A 16,555-nucleotide genomic window follows, 5' to 3' on the forward strand; every position below is an offset into this window, starting at 1 on the left:
CTAAGATCACTTTCAAATGAGGCTTTCTGAGAGTGAATTTATTTTATTTTTTACCTTTTTTTTTTTTTTAAAGCTTTTTATTTATTTATTCGACAGAGATAGAGACAGCCAGCGAGAAAGGGAACACAAGCAGGGCGAGTGGGAGAGGAAGAAGCAGGCTCACAGCAGAAGAGCCTGATGTGGGGCTCGATCCCATAACGCCGGGATCACACCCTGAGCCGAAGGCAGACGCTTAACCGCTGTGCCACCCAGGCACCCCATATTTTTTACCTTTTATTAGGGAAATAAAATCTGATCATTTTAGCAAGAATTAAGTTAATGGAATCCCATAGTCAGGCCTAAAGAACAATTTCCTTTGGGACACTAAGTAGGTACCCACTGTAACCAGTAGTTTTATCAGAATGGAAATTGACATGGGCTAATTAAAGGTGGAGGCTTTCTCAATTTGATGTATTGCCAGTATGTTGAAAATGTATACTTTTATGCTTAGTAAAACTGGTTCTTCTAGAAATACTAGCTATCTTACTTAATTATCCTAACATTCGTTTCTATTAGGAGTTTCACCTTGACTTTTGTGTCTGTTAATGATAACTCACCTGTTAATGATAACTCACCGTCCTAGAATTTAAAGGCTATTTTGATACTTTATTGGTCCTTTAATGGAAAATGGTCCCTGTATTTATTATCTGTGAACTAGACAGTTGCTCGGTGCTTGTGTGGATAGCTCTATCCAGTATGAATTATTTTTACATTGGAAAAATTTTGACTTCCCTTAATAATGTTACTAAATGATGCACACTGTTTTTGGTATTGATCTACTTACACCTTTGCGCTTGTGTCGAATATGAGTTGTGAAAACTCATTTTAAATTTAACTTGACCCATTTTTACTTAAATCATGTTCTTGATAGACTCACCCATTCCTAACAGGTGAACATGTTTTTAAAGTAGAAACTCATATAAAAAGCTAACAGTTTGAGGGCGGGTATATTTTGGTATATTGTACTTTGATTTATTTTAGGTTATGATTTCTCTTGAATCTCAAGTTTACATTTATGACTGGTGGGTTAAACTAACGAGGTTCTTCTCGGTAGTATTGAATATGTCTATGTGGTTTGATTCTTATTTTCTACAGGCTGCAACAAAAAAGCAAAAATACGAAAAGATTAGTGAAAAGAAGATGTCCACTCCTGTTGAAGTTTTATGTAAGGTGAGTGTGCATGATGGCTTTTTTTTTTTTTCAATATAAATAATCCAAGAAGTTTGGAACTTTTTAAACATCCTGTTAGTTAGCTATTTACCATTTTAAATGTATGTTTTGATAATTCTAAGTATCTTTAAGAGTGGCTTGAACTTATGGGTCATTTTAAATAAGCATTTTATGTTTCTGGTTTGTTCGGGCCCTATAATTTGTTAAAACTTAGAGGAAGAAGAAGAGGGCAGGTAAAGTTTTCTAGTGGAGCCTTACCAACTCATGAAAAAATTAGGAAATATTCTCCTTATCCTGAAACTGGTGCTGGTAAAGAAAGGATATTGACAGTTGTCAGATCACAGCTAATCCAAAATAACCAAAATAACCAATGTCCAACAATATAGATGACAGTTTGAGTCAGGCTCATTTCCCTGAAATCTCAAATGTTGTTCAAGAAGCCTGTAAGTTGAGAATGGAGAAGTAGCCGTGTCATGATGGATAACAATGGTCTTTTCCATTGAAAGAAAACCACACGGTCATCTCTGAGACAATTGTGTACTTGAAATTATTAGGAAACAATATATAATTATATAGTTGGGTGTTAGAAGAGGGAAGTGAACATGGTGTTGAAATAGTACTTTGTGGAAGGGGGAGAGGTGATGTTTTTATGTCTCCCTGTCACAGATTAGATCTACAGTAAAGGAGGGTTTGGGTTGGGTAAGAGACTATCATCTTTTCTGAGACTCTCTGGGGACTCGTTTTAAAATACAAAATACATTTTAGGTCAATGAATAAAATGTTTATGTGTTGTAGTGTACCCAAATAACTTTAAAATCTGTATACTTCAGGAAGTAAAACATGTTTTCTATACACTACTATATCCATGCACCATAATGGTTCATTTGGATTACTGGAAAAGTCAGCCATTTTTACAGGAAAGGAAAGGGAGGGTTAGTACATTGTCTGCTTTGTGGTCATGTCTTAATTTTGACCTAGAAATAATGAACTAGGTCTTTCTGGATTAGCCATATATAATTGATCGAGGATGTAGTGAACAAGGAATATTAGTATTACTATAAGGTAGTGAGATTGTGTCTAGTCACCATGGTCCACTGGTAACTACTTACTTGATATCTGTAATACTCATGATATTGGTAGTTTTCTTTTGTTAATAAGGTTTTGCCTGTTCTCATAAGGTAGCCATTCATGAAGTAAGCTATTTGACTTTTAGTTGTAGTTGTTTAGCTCCATTTGTAATACACATAAAAGCAAGTTCATTTTGGTATATGCTGTTTACTATTACTACAGACCATGAATGTATATTAAAAATTTTAAAGTTGTGTTAAGCATTTAACTAAAATGTATAGTGTATTTATCACTTAAAAGGTTTTAGCTGTCCACTCTTGAACAGTGAAGTAGCATGAAAATTAAATCTGTTTTTATCTGTGCAGTGAGTAAAAATAAATTTTGCAAGTATGTCAATTCTATCCCACCTTAACCTCCTGCATGTGAGAAATTCCTCAAAATTTGAAGGTTGTGGGAAGAGACTATTTCTTATAACCCTTCACATTCATATATACTCGAGGCAGTGTATAGGGGTTTTTGTTAAAATTTTTTGCATTTCTACATTTTTGCTGGCAAAATCTTTTGGTGGTTAATATCTGTAGGCTTAAAGATGTTTTATATATAGTTTTGAGAATCTTTCCTAAGAAACTAAGCATGTAAAAAGTTTATGCCCACAGGTGTACTTACTAATATTGTTTATGAAAGAAAAATTTTAAACGCTTTAATGTCCAGTTATAGGGAACAGGTTAATATGGTGTATTCACTGGTCTGGATATTATCCAGCCATTCAGAAGCTTATGAAGAGGTTGGAAATAATACAGAGGGATAATTGCAATATAATGTTAGTGGAAGAGCAGAATACGTTAATATGCAGTATAGTAACAGTTACAGAAAAAAGAAAAGGCAAACTCTGTTCGTAGGACAAACCATTGGATTGATCTGTATCACAACAGCGGTTGCACTGTATGTTTGTACTCTTGGTGATTTTACTTTTCTGTTTGAATAGGTATATTCTCTTACCCCAAAAAAAGTAATTACAGAGTTGGGGGAGAAAGTGTCAGTTCACTGTCCTGTTGCGGTAAAGAACCTTACTGGCCTCCATTTGGTCATTTGTTCATTGTTGCCATTGAATTATTTGCCATTGATAAAATGATAACAGGTTGGATATCCAGATTATTTAAGAATATAGTGCTGTAGGGAGAGGATCCACGTTTCCTCTGCCAATATTAAAAAATATACATGATGAGGTGGTCAGGATTTATGAGGATACTAAGTCATATTATACTTAGTTGAGTTCTCAGATCTTATGGCAAAGTAGTGAAACACTCTTCTCAGAAACAATTTTTACTTGTATTTAAATACATTTATTTTTCTGCCTTAAATAAATTTTTTTGTTTTTTTACTTTGTGTTTTAACTCTTGAACTTGTAGGGGTTTCCTGCAGAATTTGCCATGTACTTAAACTATTGTCGTGGGCTGCGCTTTGAGGAAGCCCCGGATTACATGTATCTGAGGCAGCTATTCCGCATTCTTTTCAGGTCAGTTCTTCAGGTGTTTTTAAGACTGTAGTCTCTAATGAGGGAAATTGGTTAAATCCATCCAACACATCTGTTCTGACAAGTAGCAAATAAAAGCAGGTCTAACCCATATGAATAACATATTAAGAAACTGAGTTTGGAAAAAAAATAATATAAAGAAAGAAAGAAACTTGAGTTTGGCATGTTTTCATTGTGGTGCAAATGTGCTTGAAATTATTTTAATTTGGGATGGAGAAACAGTTGACTCAGACTCCAAGTGGAATCTAACTTTTCCACGATAGTTGCCATTCATATTAGATAGAAATGATTATTGGTGGCACTTGTAACTCTCCAGCTTTGCTACAGAACCCTATTTAATAACAAAATTAACAGCAGTTAAAATTGATAGTTATGGGATCTGTGATTGTGTGGAGGCAGGCCTCAGGCTCTAGGGTTCCCAAGGTGCAACCCAGAATTGGTCTCGAACAGAGGGGAAATAAAGTACATGTGGCCCAAAATCTTAGTTGGAAGAGGATACAAATTGGGGGTAATTCTCTAACCCCAGAAAAGTCTTCCTTTCCAAGCCACCAGCTTACACATCTCCCCCACAGGCTTTCGTTCATATGCTTACTCTGATTTGTTCTTAGAAGGTACCTCCTATTTGGATGGTTCCCTAAATAATTGACCACTTGACACTTCATTGTTTTTGTTGTTCATGCTGCCGTTCATTCCCACTCCCCTGCCTCTTTCAAGAAAGTATTAAAAGCAGCTTCTTTCTGAAAGATGAGAATATTGATTCTTAATGAATATATCAGACTGAAGTGGTGACACCATTTTCCTTCAGTTGTGACTTGTAAAAAGTGGAATTAATGAACTGAACAGTTAAAAAGTCATGTATATGGAATGAAGTCTTTTAGAAGCTACATACTTATGAGAAAATACTATCATGTTCTTAAAAAGTGTCCGTACTGTCTTGAAAGCTCAGTAGAGTATTTAACTAGACTCTATTATTAAAGGATTAACATATCATTTTATGTTTTCCAGGACCCTGAACCACCAATATGACTACACATTTGATTGGACAATGTTAAAGCAGAAAGCAGCACAGCAGGCAGCCTCTTCAAGTGGGCAGGGTCAGCAGGCCCAAACCCCCACAGGCAAGCAAACTGACAAAACCAAGAGTAACATGAAAGGTTAGTAGCCAAGAACCAAGTGACGTTACAGGGAACAAATTGAACACAAAATTGGGTAATTCATTCATTTCTAACAGTGTTAGATCGAGGAGGTGGTTTTAAAATAAGTAAAAATTTGGCTCTGTGTTTTTAAAAAAAGACGTCCTTGGAAAATTTGACTACTAACTTTAAACCCAAATGTCCTTGTTCATATATATATGTATATGTATTTGTATATACATATATGTGTGTATATATATATATATATATATTATATCATTTCTCTTGGGATTTTGGGTCATTTTTAACAACTGCATCTTTTTTACTCATTCATTAACCTTTCCAAAATAAACATTTGGTGTTGGGAATATGGTATAATCAATCAATCCAAAATCCTAGACCTAACACTTGTTGATTTTCAATAATGAATCTGGTTAGCCATGGTATTTGGACTTTCTTTCAGACTAACAGTGTTAAGTTTTTTTTTTTTTTTTGCATGTTAATGCTTTAGCATTTAAAGTAGAAAATTGTGAACATGATCTAATTTCCAGAGGTGAGTCTGGCATTGCCCCCGAAGTGTCTATCTTCTCAGTTGCAGAGCATCTCATTTGCGCTCTTAAATGCTCAAATAACTGAAAAGCTCGACACATCTTTCCTACTCAAAAACCAGATCTCTCTTTTTTAGTTGCTATTTAACTATGTAAGGTTCTTAATTTCAAAACCGTTCTTTTGTTTTGGGCTTTATTTTATAAAATCTTGCAAATACTCAGGGTCTGGGGGTTCATTGTGGAATTGAATCCTGCAATTAGGCTTTGCAAATTGAAAAGAAAACTGGGGCAAATGCCACTGAACTGCTAGTCTATTTCCTTTCTCCCTGTGGCACTCTTGGTGCTACTGAGGAGTAGAACTGTTAGGGCACAGCTCCATTCTTGTCACTGTTGCCATACAGTTCGACTCCAGTGTTTCATGGTTTTTGTATGTTTTTCTTTCTCCCCTTTCTGGGGCTTACCTCCTGATACCTGCCTACTTTCTGGAAGTGGTGGGCAGGTAAAGTTTGGTCTTTGGTTTCTAATTATTTAATTTCTGAATGACTGCTCTAGTCTGAATTTAGTCTTCTTTGGTCTATATTTTTAGGATTGTATTTTAAAAATTTTGTAATTTAAAAATAGACCCTAATTTGAGGATACTTTTCAAGAAGTATAATTCACCGATGTCATCCTCATCCCAGCAGCTCATCTATTAGGAATGAAGTTGAGATTCTTCTCTTCCATGTTTCTGTATTTGGGAAGGATTCATAGTTGAAGGCTTAATGTAATGGGGTTCCTTAGATGATGAAATTTCAGCTCAGGGTAGCAAACACTAATGCTTGCCTTTGCATCTCAGTTGGGACTTAGTTGTCCCTTTTGAGTGTTTTAATCATTGTATGGACTAATCACAGTGCCAGGCTCTTAATGAGGTAGGTTGCTAGCTGGTGTTTCTAAGAAATGGTCCTACCAATGTAATGTTCTAAACTTAGCACTTGATATACCTGACATCTATAGAGTATTTGCCTTTTTCATAAAATGAAACCAATTTTTGCCTATAGCTAGCTGGGATAATAGGATCATCATGAGTTGTAGTTTCTAGAACTAAAATTAGATTGAAATCTCATCTGACCTAGAACATTTCACTTCAGGCATTCAGCAGCTTTCAGAAAGAATTCCCTAATTTTGAGTTAGTTCCATTGTTAGTTTACTGTGTGTCTCTTTCTCAATAAACAAGCAGAATTTTTATCCTGCCTTATCTAGGTCTTAAAGATGAGAAGTTGGATCCACTGAGTTAGTATGTTTCCTTGGAAAGAAATTGTAATTAAACTTAAGTTTAATCCTTAATTTTGTATTGTAATATTTTTCATAAAAGCAAGTTAAAAATCTTACAAGATGTTTGGGGTACCTGGCTGGCTCAGTCAGTAGAGCATGTGGCTCTTAATCTCAAGGTCATGAGTTCAAGCCCCACATTGGCGGTAGAGTTTACTTGGGGGGTGGGGGAAGGAAGAAGAAAGAAAAGAAAGTCTTACAAAATTTTCATAGCAGTGTTAGACCCAAGTTTTATACAAATTATTACATAAACACCAACTTGTAAAATAAGAATTGGACTTTCCACAAAACGTGTCACTTACCATTGATTACTTTCAGAGAAACATTTTGAGGTAGTATAATTTGATTCCAAGTGAACTACTGCTTGCTACTAAAATGTGCCGTGCCACAGAATACAGACAACAAAGTTGTATTTGATCTTTGACTTCAGGAAAACATTTATTTTGGTTATAGAGCTTAGTGCTCCGAGCAAATATTACATGAAACCCCCTATGTGTAAAGCTATGAAAGTATATAGCAGGTTTGAGCGTGGCATGAAATGAGTATGGGGAGCCTATTTCCCTAACACCAACCCCATTATCTGTGCCATCTGTTAAGAAATCTTCTATGAAGTCTGGAGTTTGAAGACAGTCGCTCTAGGTTACTTTTTTCCTGATTACAGTCTCTACTAAGGGTGTTTAAAAGCATATTCTCTCAGGGTTCACTACAGTCGTTTTTTTATTCAAGGAAGAGGTGATGTAGCTCAGTGCTTTGCTGTTTCCAAGAAATCCTTTCAGTGATGATATCCTAGTACATTTTTCTAATTAAAATTTTAGAAGATGCTTTTTAAATACATTCACGGAGTAATACTCTGAGGTTTTCCACAGAGAACTGAGTTTCTTAAATGAATCTTCAGCAAGTAGAGCTATATAATGCAGGAATATCTATTCCTGAAAAACCCCCAAATGGTGATATCGACTAACCTATTTTATATTATTATTTCTATTTTTTGAAAAATTTATATCAAGTGTTCCTTCCATGGAAAAGTGTAAGTTGTTTCAGCAGTTCACTAAGAATGTCCAAAGACTCTTTAAAGTCTGCCTTACTCGGCTAAGATGGGCTTATTACATGTGATAGACTTCTTTCCTAATTATTTTTCTAAAGAAAAGATTTTTGAAATATTCCATTCCAAAGCCCATCAGAAGACTAAGAAACAAGGCATTTCTCGTAAAGCACACTATGATCTGCATTAATTTGCAGTGCTCATGTGCCACAAGATTATAATTACTGTTTTTTTAAAGATTTTATTTATTTATTTGACAGAGATAGAGACAGCCAGCGATAGAGGGAACACAAGCAGGGGGAGTGGGAGAGGAAGAAGCAGGCTCATAGCAGAGGAGCCTGACGTGGGGCTCGATCCCATAACGCCGGGATCACGCCCTGAGCCGAAGGCAGACGCTTAACCGCTGTGCCACCCAGGCGCCCCTATAATTACTGTTTTTATACATATTAAAAACGAGAAAAATAAAAGATTCACATCTAAGGCACTTTGAAATTCATTTCACATTCTTGTCTTCAACTATATGTAATTAACAGGAAAGTACTTTTCAAGACACTTAAGAAGTACTAAAGGAAAAGGAAATATTTTTTAGGATGTTGAGAATGCAGTTAAGTTCACCATTTCCTTAGTTGAGGTGAGAGATGGGGAGAATTTTGGAAGGTAGTGAAGCCAAAGTTGGATCCTCACATTCCTTTTCTCATCATCTTAATCCATCTGTTTACTATTCCAGCCATTGATACTAAGTGTAGTTTTATCATAATATATGTGGATGTCAGATTGTTGACAATCAAAAGATAGAAATATTTTCCATCACATCCTCCTACCATGTCCATGGTCTTCCTTGAATTACCTTCCAGTATTTACTGGGATTCACTTACCATTTATGTCTAGCTTAACTTTTTCTGACTTCACCAATTGCTGCTAGGAACGTGGCTGGTCACTCAGCAACGTAACCCAAATCACAGGGGAAGACCTTGAAATATCTGGAGACTGATCTTCTCTGAACACGCTCAATCTAAAGAAGTGCCAGGGACCTGCATCTGCTTGCTGAAATTTTTGTCAGCTTTTTTCACTTTGGACAGTACAACTGGAGAGAAGAGAGTTCAGTCACCCGACAGGAAGTGAAGAGGAGTGTGCAAGAATTGATTTGTGGTGATCTGAAGCCCACATCTCCAAGGCTTGCTGGACCCATCAGAAACTTCAGCTTGTCAGATTGGATGAAGGAATACCACACAGAAGACCTAGAAGAGTACAGTGTTGCTGTGACTCAGTGGTGTATAATGCAGACCATCTACCAGTTGGGGAAGGAATCAATTTTAACAGGTATTTTAAAGTTCAATCTCAGAATTCATTAATAGGGAAGACAAAAGAAATCAGGTCCTTAATCTGGTTTTTTAAAAGGCAGTTTAGCAGTAATACGTATCTTATATACTTAAGTTGTCATTTATTCATAGTGATAAAAATAAAACCTATTTTCTTTCCTTCCCAACTTTTAATACATTTTTAGTTTAGTTAGATAGGAAAAGTTGTAGTTGTTTTTGTTTTTCTTCTTTAACTTTTATAGTGCCAGTCCGTTTCAGAATTGTCCAAGCTTGATTCTGATTTTTTATGCAACCAAAAAACCCACACAGGCATGCTGTAGAAAAGTTGACTGATAAATGACATTGCATTGTGAAGATGAATTTTGTCTTCAAACTACTTTTAAAAAGTTACGTTTTCTACTCTGAAAGAATCCAAAAATTTCAAAAGCCCATCACAAACTTGCAAGCCATACTATTATAGCCCTTTGAACTAGTTTGTGGTTCTATTTAAAAAAAAAAAAAAAAATCAGGGACATCTGAAGTGAATTCACAAATAAGAGCCAGTATATACTCTTCAGATTTTGGTGGAGTAAAGGGGTAGAATCTCATTAATTAAATAAATACAAACATTTTTTCCCTTTTGAAGATTTGAAAAGAAACTTAAATGTTGCTATTAACTCAATGGTCCTAGTGATCGTCCAACTCTGTTTTAACTTTGTTTTTTCCTCTTTTTTAGGAGCAAGGGGATCCATTCCTTATTTTAACTGTTGTTGCAGTGAAGATGGATTTTGGGACTTTTAGAAGCCAGAAGCCAGGAGAGACCACCTAAATACAAGATAAAAATCAAGGACTCATGCACACTGGGAAAAAGCATGCTTAGTACTTGAAGATTGAATGTTGAATACCTGCTGAATGCTCCCATTGAGATTTTTCTTAAACTTGCAGTAACATCTTAGGATAATTCACTGGAGAAACATTGATCCCTGGGTGGAGAATCCTACCATTGGCCAATCTGAAGAGTTAAATCTGGATTTGACTGCTCTTTTCTACCAGGAATATTTTTAGGCTAGCCTTTATCTGATCCCTAAGCAATTGTAATCATTAACTGACCCAGTAATTTCTAAAATATCAGATTAAAAGATGAACATATACAATTCTTATCTAGATATAATTTTTATCCGTATTAAAGACAAGAGTTTTCTAATATTTTGAGTGACAATATAACAAGTTTTCTTTTTAGTTAGTGACAGCGGTTTCCATTTTAAAGTTGTTTGGATATTCAACATAGTAATTAAATTGTTCAGTGTAATGTAATTGCATAGCAAGCTATGATAAATCATTGTAGTGTAAACATTTTTCTTTATCATATTTAAGAATAATTGCGGGACTTCAAATGGTCATCAGGGTAAGGGTTATTTCTCTTTAGCTAATTCATAGTTTTAATCTGCTTTATAATACTCTGTATTTTAACATTGGAATTAGATTACAGAATATGGTCTTTAAATTTTATTCAGGTTTGGTTTGACGGCCTTTTCTTTTTATAGCTTACCCCTTGGTATTTCTGTTCAGTAATACACACCAAATAGGTAATACTCCTTGTGGTGAAGTACATTTTCAGAAAGCTTCATTGTTCTTCGTTTTTGACATTTGCTTTATGAATTTAGTATGTGGGTAGGCAACAAGGTCTATTTTGTCCCTACTCCGTTAGTGTGGGGGGAGAGAGAAGTGTACGACACTTACTTGTTTGTCCTCAGGTCTTTAGCCCGATATATTTTTAAATGGATGAAGATGACTTTCTGCCCTCAAATGGAAAAACTCCTGGTTAACAAGTGAGACAGTATTAACCAAGAAATGATGCATAAATGTCTGGTATTATCCTGGAAAAGGGGGGAATACGTGTATGCAAAGTAAATTATAGAAGCATATTATTTATCCCACAAAGCCCATTGGAGATGGTCCAACAAATATTTGAGAAGCACAAAAAAGGGAAAAGTTTATGATTAACAAAAACATGGTTTCAGTGCTAAATAAGTGAGAGATGGGAGTGAGCTAGAAAGAGCTAAAATGAGGCAGGTGTAAGAGTTGGCAAGGGAGCGCACCAAGGGTCATGGACACCTCGAAGGATGGCTGTTGGTGAGAGGAGGAGGTACTGATGGGATTTTCACATTGTTGAGAAGTAGGCATATTTCCTTTCTGCCTTTAGCAATAGATAAAGCTTGTAGGTAATAAAGATCAGCATTTCCTCTAGTGGTCTTTAGCCACAGTTGAAACATGCAGCTATTATTACCTGAAGCTGTTTTCTATTCAAATCTGCTTGGATGTGGAAGTCTTAGAGTCTAGTTACATGGAAGGAGGGTAGTGTTCATAGGGTGGGAAGGCTTAAGAAGTAAATAAAGCCAAAAAAAAAAAAAAAGAAGGCCTCACTTGTTTATATTTTCAAATCTGGGGCAAAGCCTCACCTTTTTAATGTAATTGATGGAAGTAAAGAATTTTGAAAGGTATATGGTTTCTGTATAAAAATCATATACTTACCAGGTTTGTGTTCTGTGGAATAATTCAGTTATATGTTGAATACATTTATCATTAAAGCGTGTTGTTCCTTACTTGTATCAGAAATAATGTGCAGAAAGGTTCCTGCACATAGTATGATTAAAACATACATACTTTCTTAGTTTTTAAGGCAAAGCAATCTATTTTCCATTCTTTTGCTAAATATTTGAACACATAAGATGCTCTGGGTACTAGAGATACGGAAGTAAACAAAACAGGCTCATTGGAATCACCAGTAATTCTCTAGCTTGAGAATTGTATGCTGACTGGGAAGACTGATTTCACTGTATACTACTCCTACCTAAAGGCATCCAGAACAGAAAAGGTTTTTGTTTGGAAAAATTGAGCTAGTCCTTTTCAAATAGATGAAAATAACATGAGTCACCATTCTAAAGTAATTATTAGCTCAGTTTCACCCAGTTTCCCGATTTTGGGTGTAGTTTTTAAAAAATATTTTTTAACTTGGAATTTTAACATTCTTTCTCTTTTGATTTTTTTTTTTTAAACAGGTTTCTAAGCATGAATCAAGGAACAGAAGAAGCAGAGCAGATGATCGGAGCAGCATTTGTTTCTCCCCAAATCTAGGAATTTTAGTTCATATGTACACTAGCCAGTGGTTGTGAACAACCATTTACTTGGTGTAAAGAACTTAATTTCAGTATAAACTGGCTCTGGGCAGCATTGGTGATGCCGTGTCCGAGTTGTAGCCGCTGTAATTGTGAATATTAACTGAGATAGTGAAACATGGTGTCCAGTTTTCTATTGCATTTTTTCAAGTGGAAAAGTTAACTAAATGGTTGACACACACAAATTGGTGGAGAAATTGTGCATATGCCAATTTTTTTGTTAAAATCTTTTATTTTGAACTATACTGCTTTGAGATCTCATTTCAGAAGAACGGCATGAACAGTCTTCAGCCACAGTTGTGATGGTTGTAAATGCTCACAATTGTGCATTCTTAGGGTTTATCCATCCCTGGGGTTTGCAAGTTGTTCACTTAAAACATTCTTAAAATGGTTGGCTTCTTGTTTGCAAGCCAGCTGATATGGTAGCAACCAAAGATTCCAGTGTTTGAGCATAACGAAAGACTCTGCCTGCTTACCTGTGCTAGAAATAACAGCATCTAAAGTGAAGACTTAAGAAAAACTTAGTGACTACTAGATTATCCTTAGGACTCTGCATTAACTCTATAATGTTCTTGGTATTAAAAAAAAAAAGCATATTTGTCACAGAAATTTAGTTAACATCTTACAACTGAACATGTATGTATGTTGCTTAGATAAATGTAATCACTGTAAACATCTATATGATCTGGGATTTTGTTTTTATTTTGAAATGGGAGCTTTTTTTGTTTACAAGTTCATTAAAAACTAAAAACTGTTTCTGTAAGGAAATGAGATTTTTTTTTAAACAACAACAAAAATGCCTTGCTGACTCACTATGAAATCAAAATCTCCCCAATTTTTTAATAGACTACTTCAAGCCATTTGTTACATACTATTCCTTTGCAAATCATTTTAGATTTAGTGTTAGAACTTTTCCTCAGATTTTTTTATTTAAAAATTTTTTTTTTTTTTTGGTCTGAAGGGGAAAGGCATTCTTTTCATTTTTCCTTTTTTAGTGACTTGCAGGCACAGTACGTAGTGCTGCAGCTGCGGGGCCTGGCGGTGGGACTCCTGCAGCCTCAGACTACACAGCTGGACTGATTCTGAATAGGAATGAAAGCGTTAAAGGGTTTAACTACCATTTTGTAGTTTTTCTTTAAATTCCTTGTTAATTGGAGTTGAGCAGATGGATTCTTAACCTTGGAGAGCATCCCACCGGGTGAGGTTCATAGGATTGCTGACCCTCCCTAAGCCCCTGTTTTTTCCCTCAGTTATCTGCGCTTCCTCTCAGTCTTAAATGCACTCTTTTCTTGCCTCTCTTTGACCCAAGAGAAAGAAAAACTTAATTGACAGTAATTCTTTCAATAGTGTAATTTATTCATTTATAGCATGTCAGGATAAATTAAAAGAACCTTTGTCTGAAAATGCTGCCAGACGCCTGTTGTGTAAATGTAGGTATTTTGTAAAAAATAACCTTGAAACTGTACATTGACACATGTTTGGTCAGATTGTGTCAGGTTTAAGTTGTTTTATTTCTTTTTTTTCTTTTTTAAAACTACTTTAGCAATAATTAATCCCGTGATTACCACATTCTGCTATTAAAGGATCTGTTAGCACCATCACGCTGCAGAAATCTTAATGAGTGCGAAACTTTTGGGGTAGGCAGCTTATTTGTTTCTTTTCTATCCACCCATGTCAGTTAAGGTATTTGTTTCTTGACTAATAAACCCTTTGATACTTTTAGCCAGAAATCAGTCTCATAAAGCTATTTTTGAGTATAGTTTGTGTAAAATAAAAATGTTTAGCTTTGGTAATAACTTTTCCAAGCTGAACTCCCTCTAGCAAGATATTTTTCAGTGCTTTTATTTACTATGCACTTAGACTATGCACTTTTTCTGAAATATTTTTGTAACACTTAACTTTTTTGTATTTTTGCCATTTGAAAAGGTTGTGGTGTAGTTGGTCTGTAATTAAGTTGCAGATTTAAAACTGCTGTTAGCTTTGTAAATCAAAATATAGGTGTTTTTGTCCTGGTATATCTTCATTCCATCTGCAGCTGGAGCTGGAATCCCATTGATCTTCTAGCTACCATTCATTTTCTTCACAGTTCACAAAAGAAGAATGTGAAATTCAGTGAATGCTGTTACTAATCCTGTCGGGAGATGAATCTCATTTCACCAAAATTAAATTATGTTTTTCCACTAAAATGATGATACAAGTTGAAGACACATCACTCTGAAATTGGAAGACCTCACCACTTAAGGCTCCGCAGTGGCTTACCCAGCTGAACTCTAGGTTACTACTCTACTTTGTTCACCCATTGGGGGGTGCAGTTTTTTTTTAAATGTTGGGAGATGGCCATTCTAACTACTGTTGAATGTCTCTGTTTTGGGAAGGTATAACAAGAAAATAAAAAAATATATATGAAGGGAGAGACTGGATATCTCCTCCCATATGGTTGTGCTCATGCTACTCTGGCCTGCAAATGACGCTTTGGAGGTTTGTGTTTACTGTTTTTTCCATCAACAAATAGCAAGAGATTTTCCTATTTCTACTAGGCCTTGCAACACAATTAAAATGTTTCAAGCAGAGAATACTGTAATGATTATAAACTTAATTCCATTGTAATAAAAATACCGAACAAGATTTTAGAACCCAAGGCAATAAGCTAGTGTTTCCTAACATTTGCTGAAATACAGAGAATGGGTTCTTCTAGCTTGAGTAGAGTGAACCGTGGGACTTGTAAGAAGGGTGCCCTAAACTCCCTGGTCCTGAAAATTCAGTAGTATGATACAGCCTCTTTTGGAGCAAATGGATATGTAGCAATATTTTAGGTTTTCTCTGTTAAATGGATAACCATTTGATCAAAATGTGAGTTAGGTGTGTATGAGGTGTAGCAAGGTGTCAACAGTTTATCTCAGATACGTGGTCCCCTTTAAAGTGAGACTGTGACTATACCTTGACAGAGTTGGTTTATGTACTTAATTTTTGAAATGGCCAGAGGTGGTGATGAATCAAGTAAGTTGATCTAATCAGGCTGTGCATTACCAAACAGTACGTTGTTGAAGTAAAATGACTGGTTTTCTGAAATGGCTTGTTAGACCAGTTTTGAGGACATAGGCAAAAGAAAATGTTCAGACTTAGCTGGCCGAAGCACATTTCAAGTTGTGGTCAAGCAGCATTGTGTCTTGCTGAGACTGTGGACCCACAGTGACTAGAATTTCACAATGAGAAGGAAAACTTGGCAAGTTGGAGAGACCTGGGAATTCACACTTGATTCGGTGGTTTTGGTCTCAGCTCCTCTTCAGCCTGGCAGGGTGGACTGGTTCATTCTACCTTCTCCCTTTACCAAACCAGATCCCTTGAAGAGGTTTTTTGAGGAACTGCTAATGTTGGCTACTATGTACACTTATCTGGATCAAAAATTATAAAGACATGTTGTAATGGTTTTAAGTACTAGGAGCAGTTCATTGGTGTCCGTACAACCCAAAGCTGGAGCCAGAGCACCTGACTCCTTAAATGACTGAATGGAAAGAAGAGCAAGGTGGAGATGGATGAAGCGTTCAAGTGACCAGTAGGTTAGATCCATGTCCTTCACAGGCCAACCGGAGTATGTATGAGTTATAGTTAGAAGTGTAGACAACTGTAGGAGCAGCAAATGAAAAATCTGAAAGATAGGACGAAGTATGGAAGGTAGAAAACAGCTGCAGGACCTTTAGGGATGGATACAATTCAAGTGCTCTTTGGAAGGATCAGAAAGCACTCTGACGCATCAAATGGAGGTTGGCAACGCGTTTAAGCTCTGGGGAGACCAGGGCCATTCTGTGAAAGCAAAAGGGCGTGGGAAACCTGTGAATAGGAAACTAACCTATTCAGAGAAGTCCAGGTGAAGAGGCCTTTACAGTTCACTTTAGCATAGAGAATCCCCTTCCCTGGGGGAGGATTAGATTATCCATTGGTAGTGAAAAAAGTATAGTGTGGAATCTGCAGGTTATGCTCTATTCTGTCAAAATCATGAAAAATACTGAAGCATCTTACTGAAGGAGACATTTGAGAGGAATTTATGCTTCAGGTCCAGATCTCAGTTCTCCCATCATAGTGTCTTATTTGGAAGAAATGGGGAGAGATTCCATATTAGGATGAAATTTAGCGGCTGTATGAAACTGCATTGTTACGCCTCAAAGCCACTTTGTCTATAATAAAATTTAGGGGTTTGTATATGCATTTCTTTGAAGCCGTTAAAGATTTGTTAGACTAGGA

General features: G+C 36.0%; 1 protein-coding gene across 6 annotated transcripts in view; it reads left to right on the forward strand.

Moving 5' to 3' along the window:
• CSNK1A1 (casein kinase 1 alpha 1) overlaps positions 1-14,886 on the forward strand; it is a 48,029-nt gene extending 33,143 nt beyond the window's left edge. For 2 of the 6 annotated variants that reach the window (XM_011223551.3, XM_034656900.1), the window contains 3 exons: positions 1,135-1,209; positions 3,687-3,793; positions 4,817-4,970. In XM_011223551.3, coding sequence (XP_011221853.1) covers positions 1,135-1,209; positions 3,687-3,793; positions 4,817-4,970 — 336 coding nt within the window. The other 4 variants (XR_004624275.1, XR_004624276.1, XM_011223552.3 and 1 more) reach the window with 4 other exon arrangements.
• The last annotated feature ends 1,669 nt before the right edge of the window (positions 14,887-16,555 follow it).

Source organism: Ailuropoda melanoleuca, chromosome 3 (assembly GCF_002007445.2).
Source record: "Ailuropoda melanoleuca isolate Jingjing chromosome 3, ASM200744v2, whole genome shotgun sequence".
In the NCBI taxonomy this organism is placed as follows: domain Eukaryota; kingdom Metazoa; phylum Chordata; class Mammalia; order Carnivora; family Ursidae; genus Ailuropoda; species Ailuropoda melanoleuca.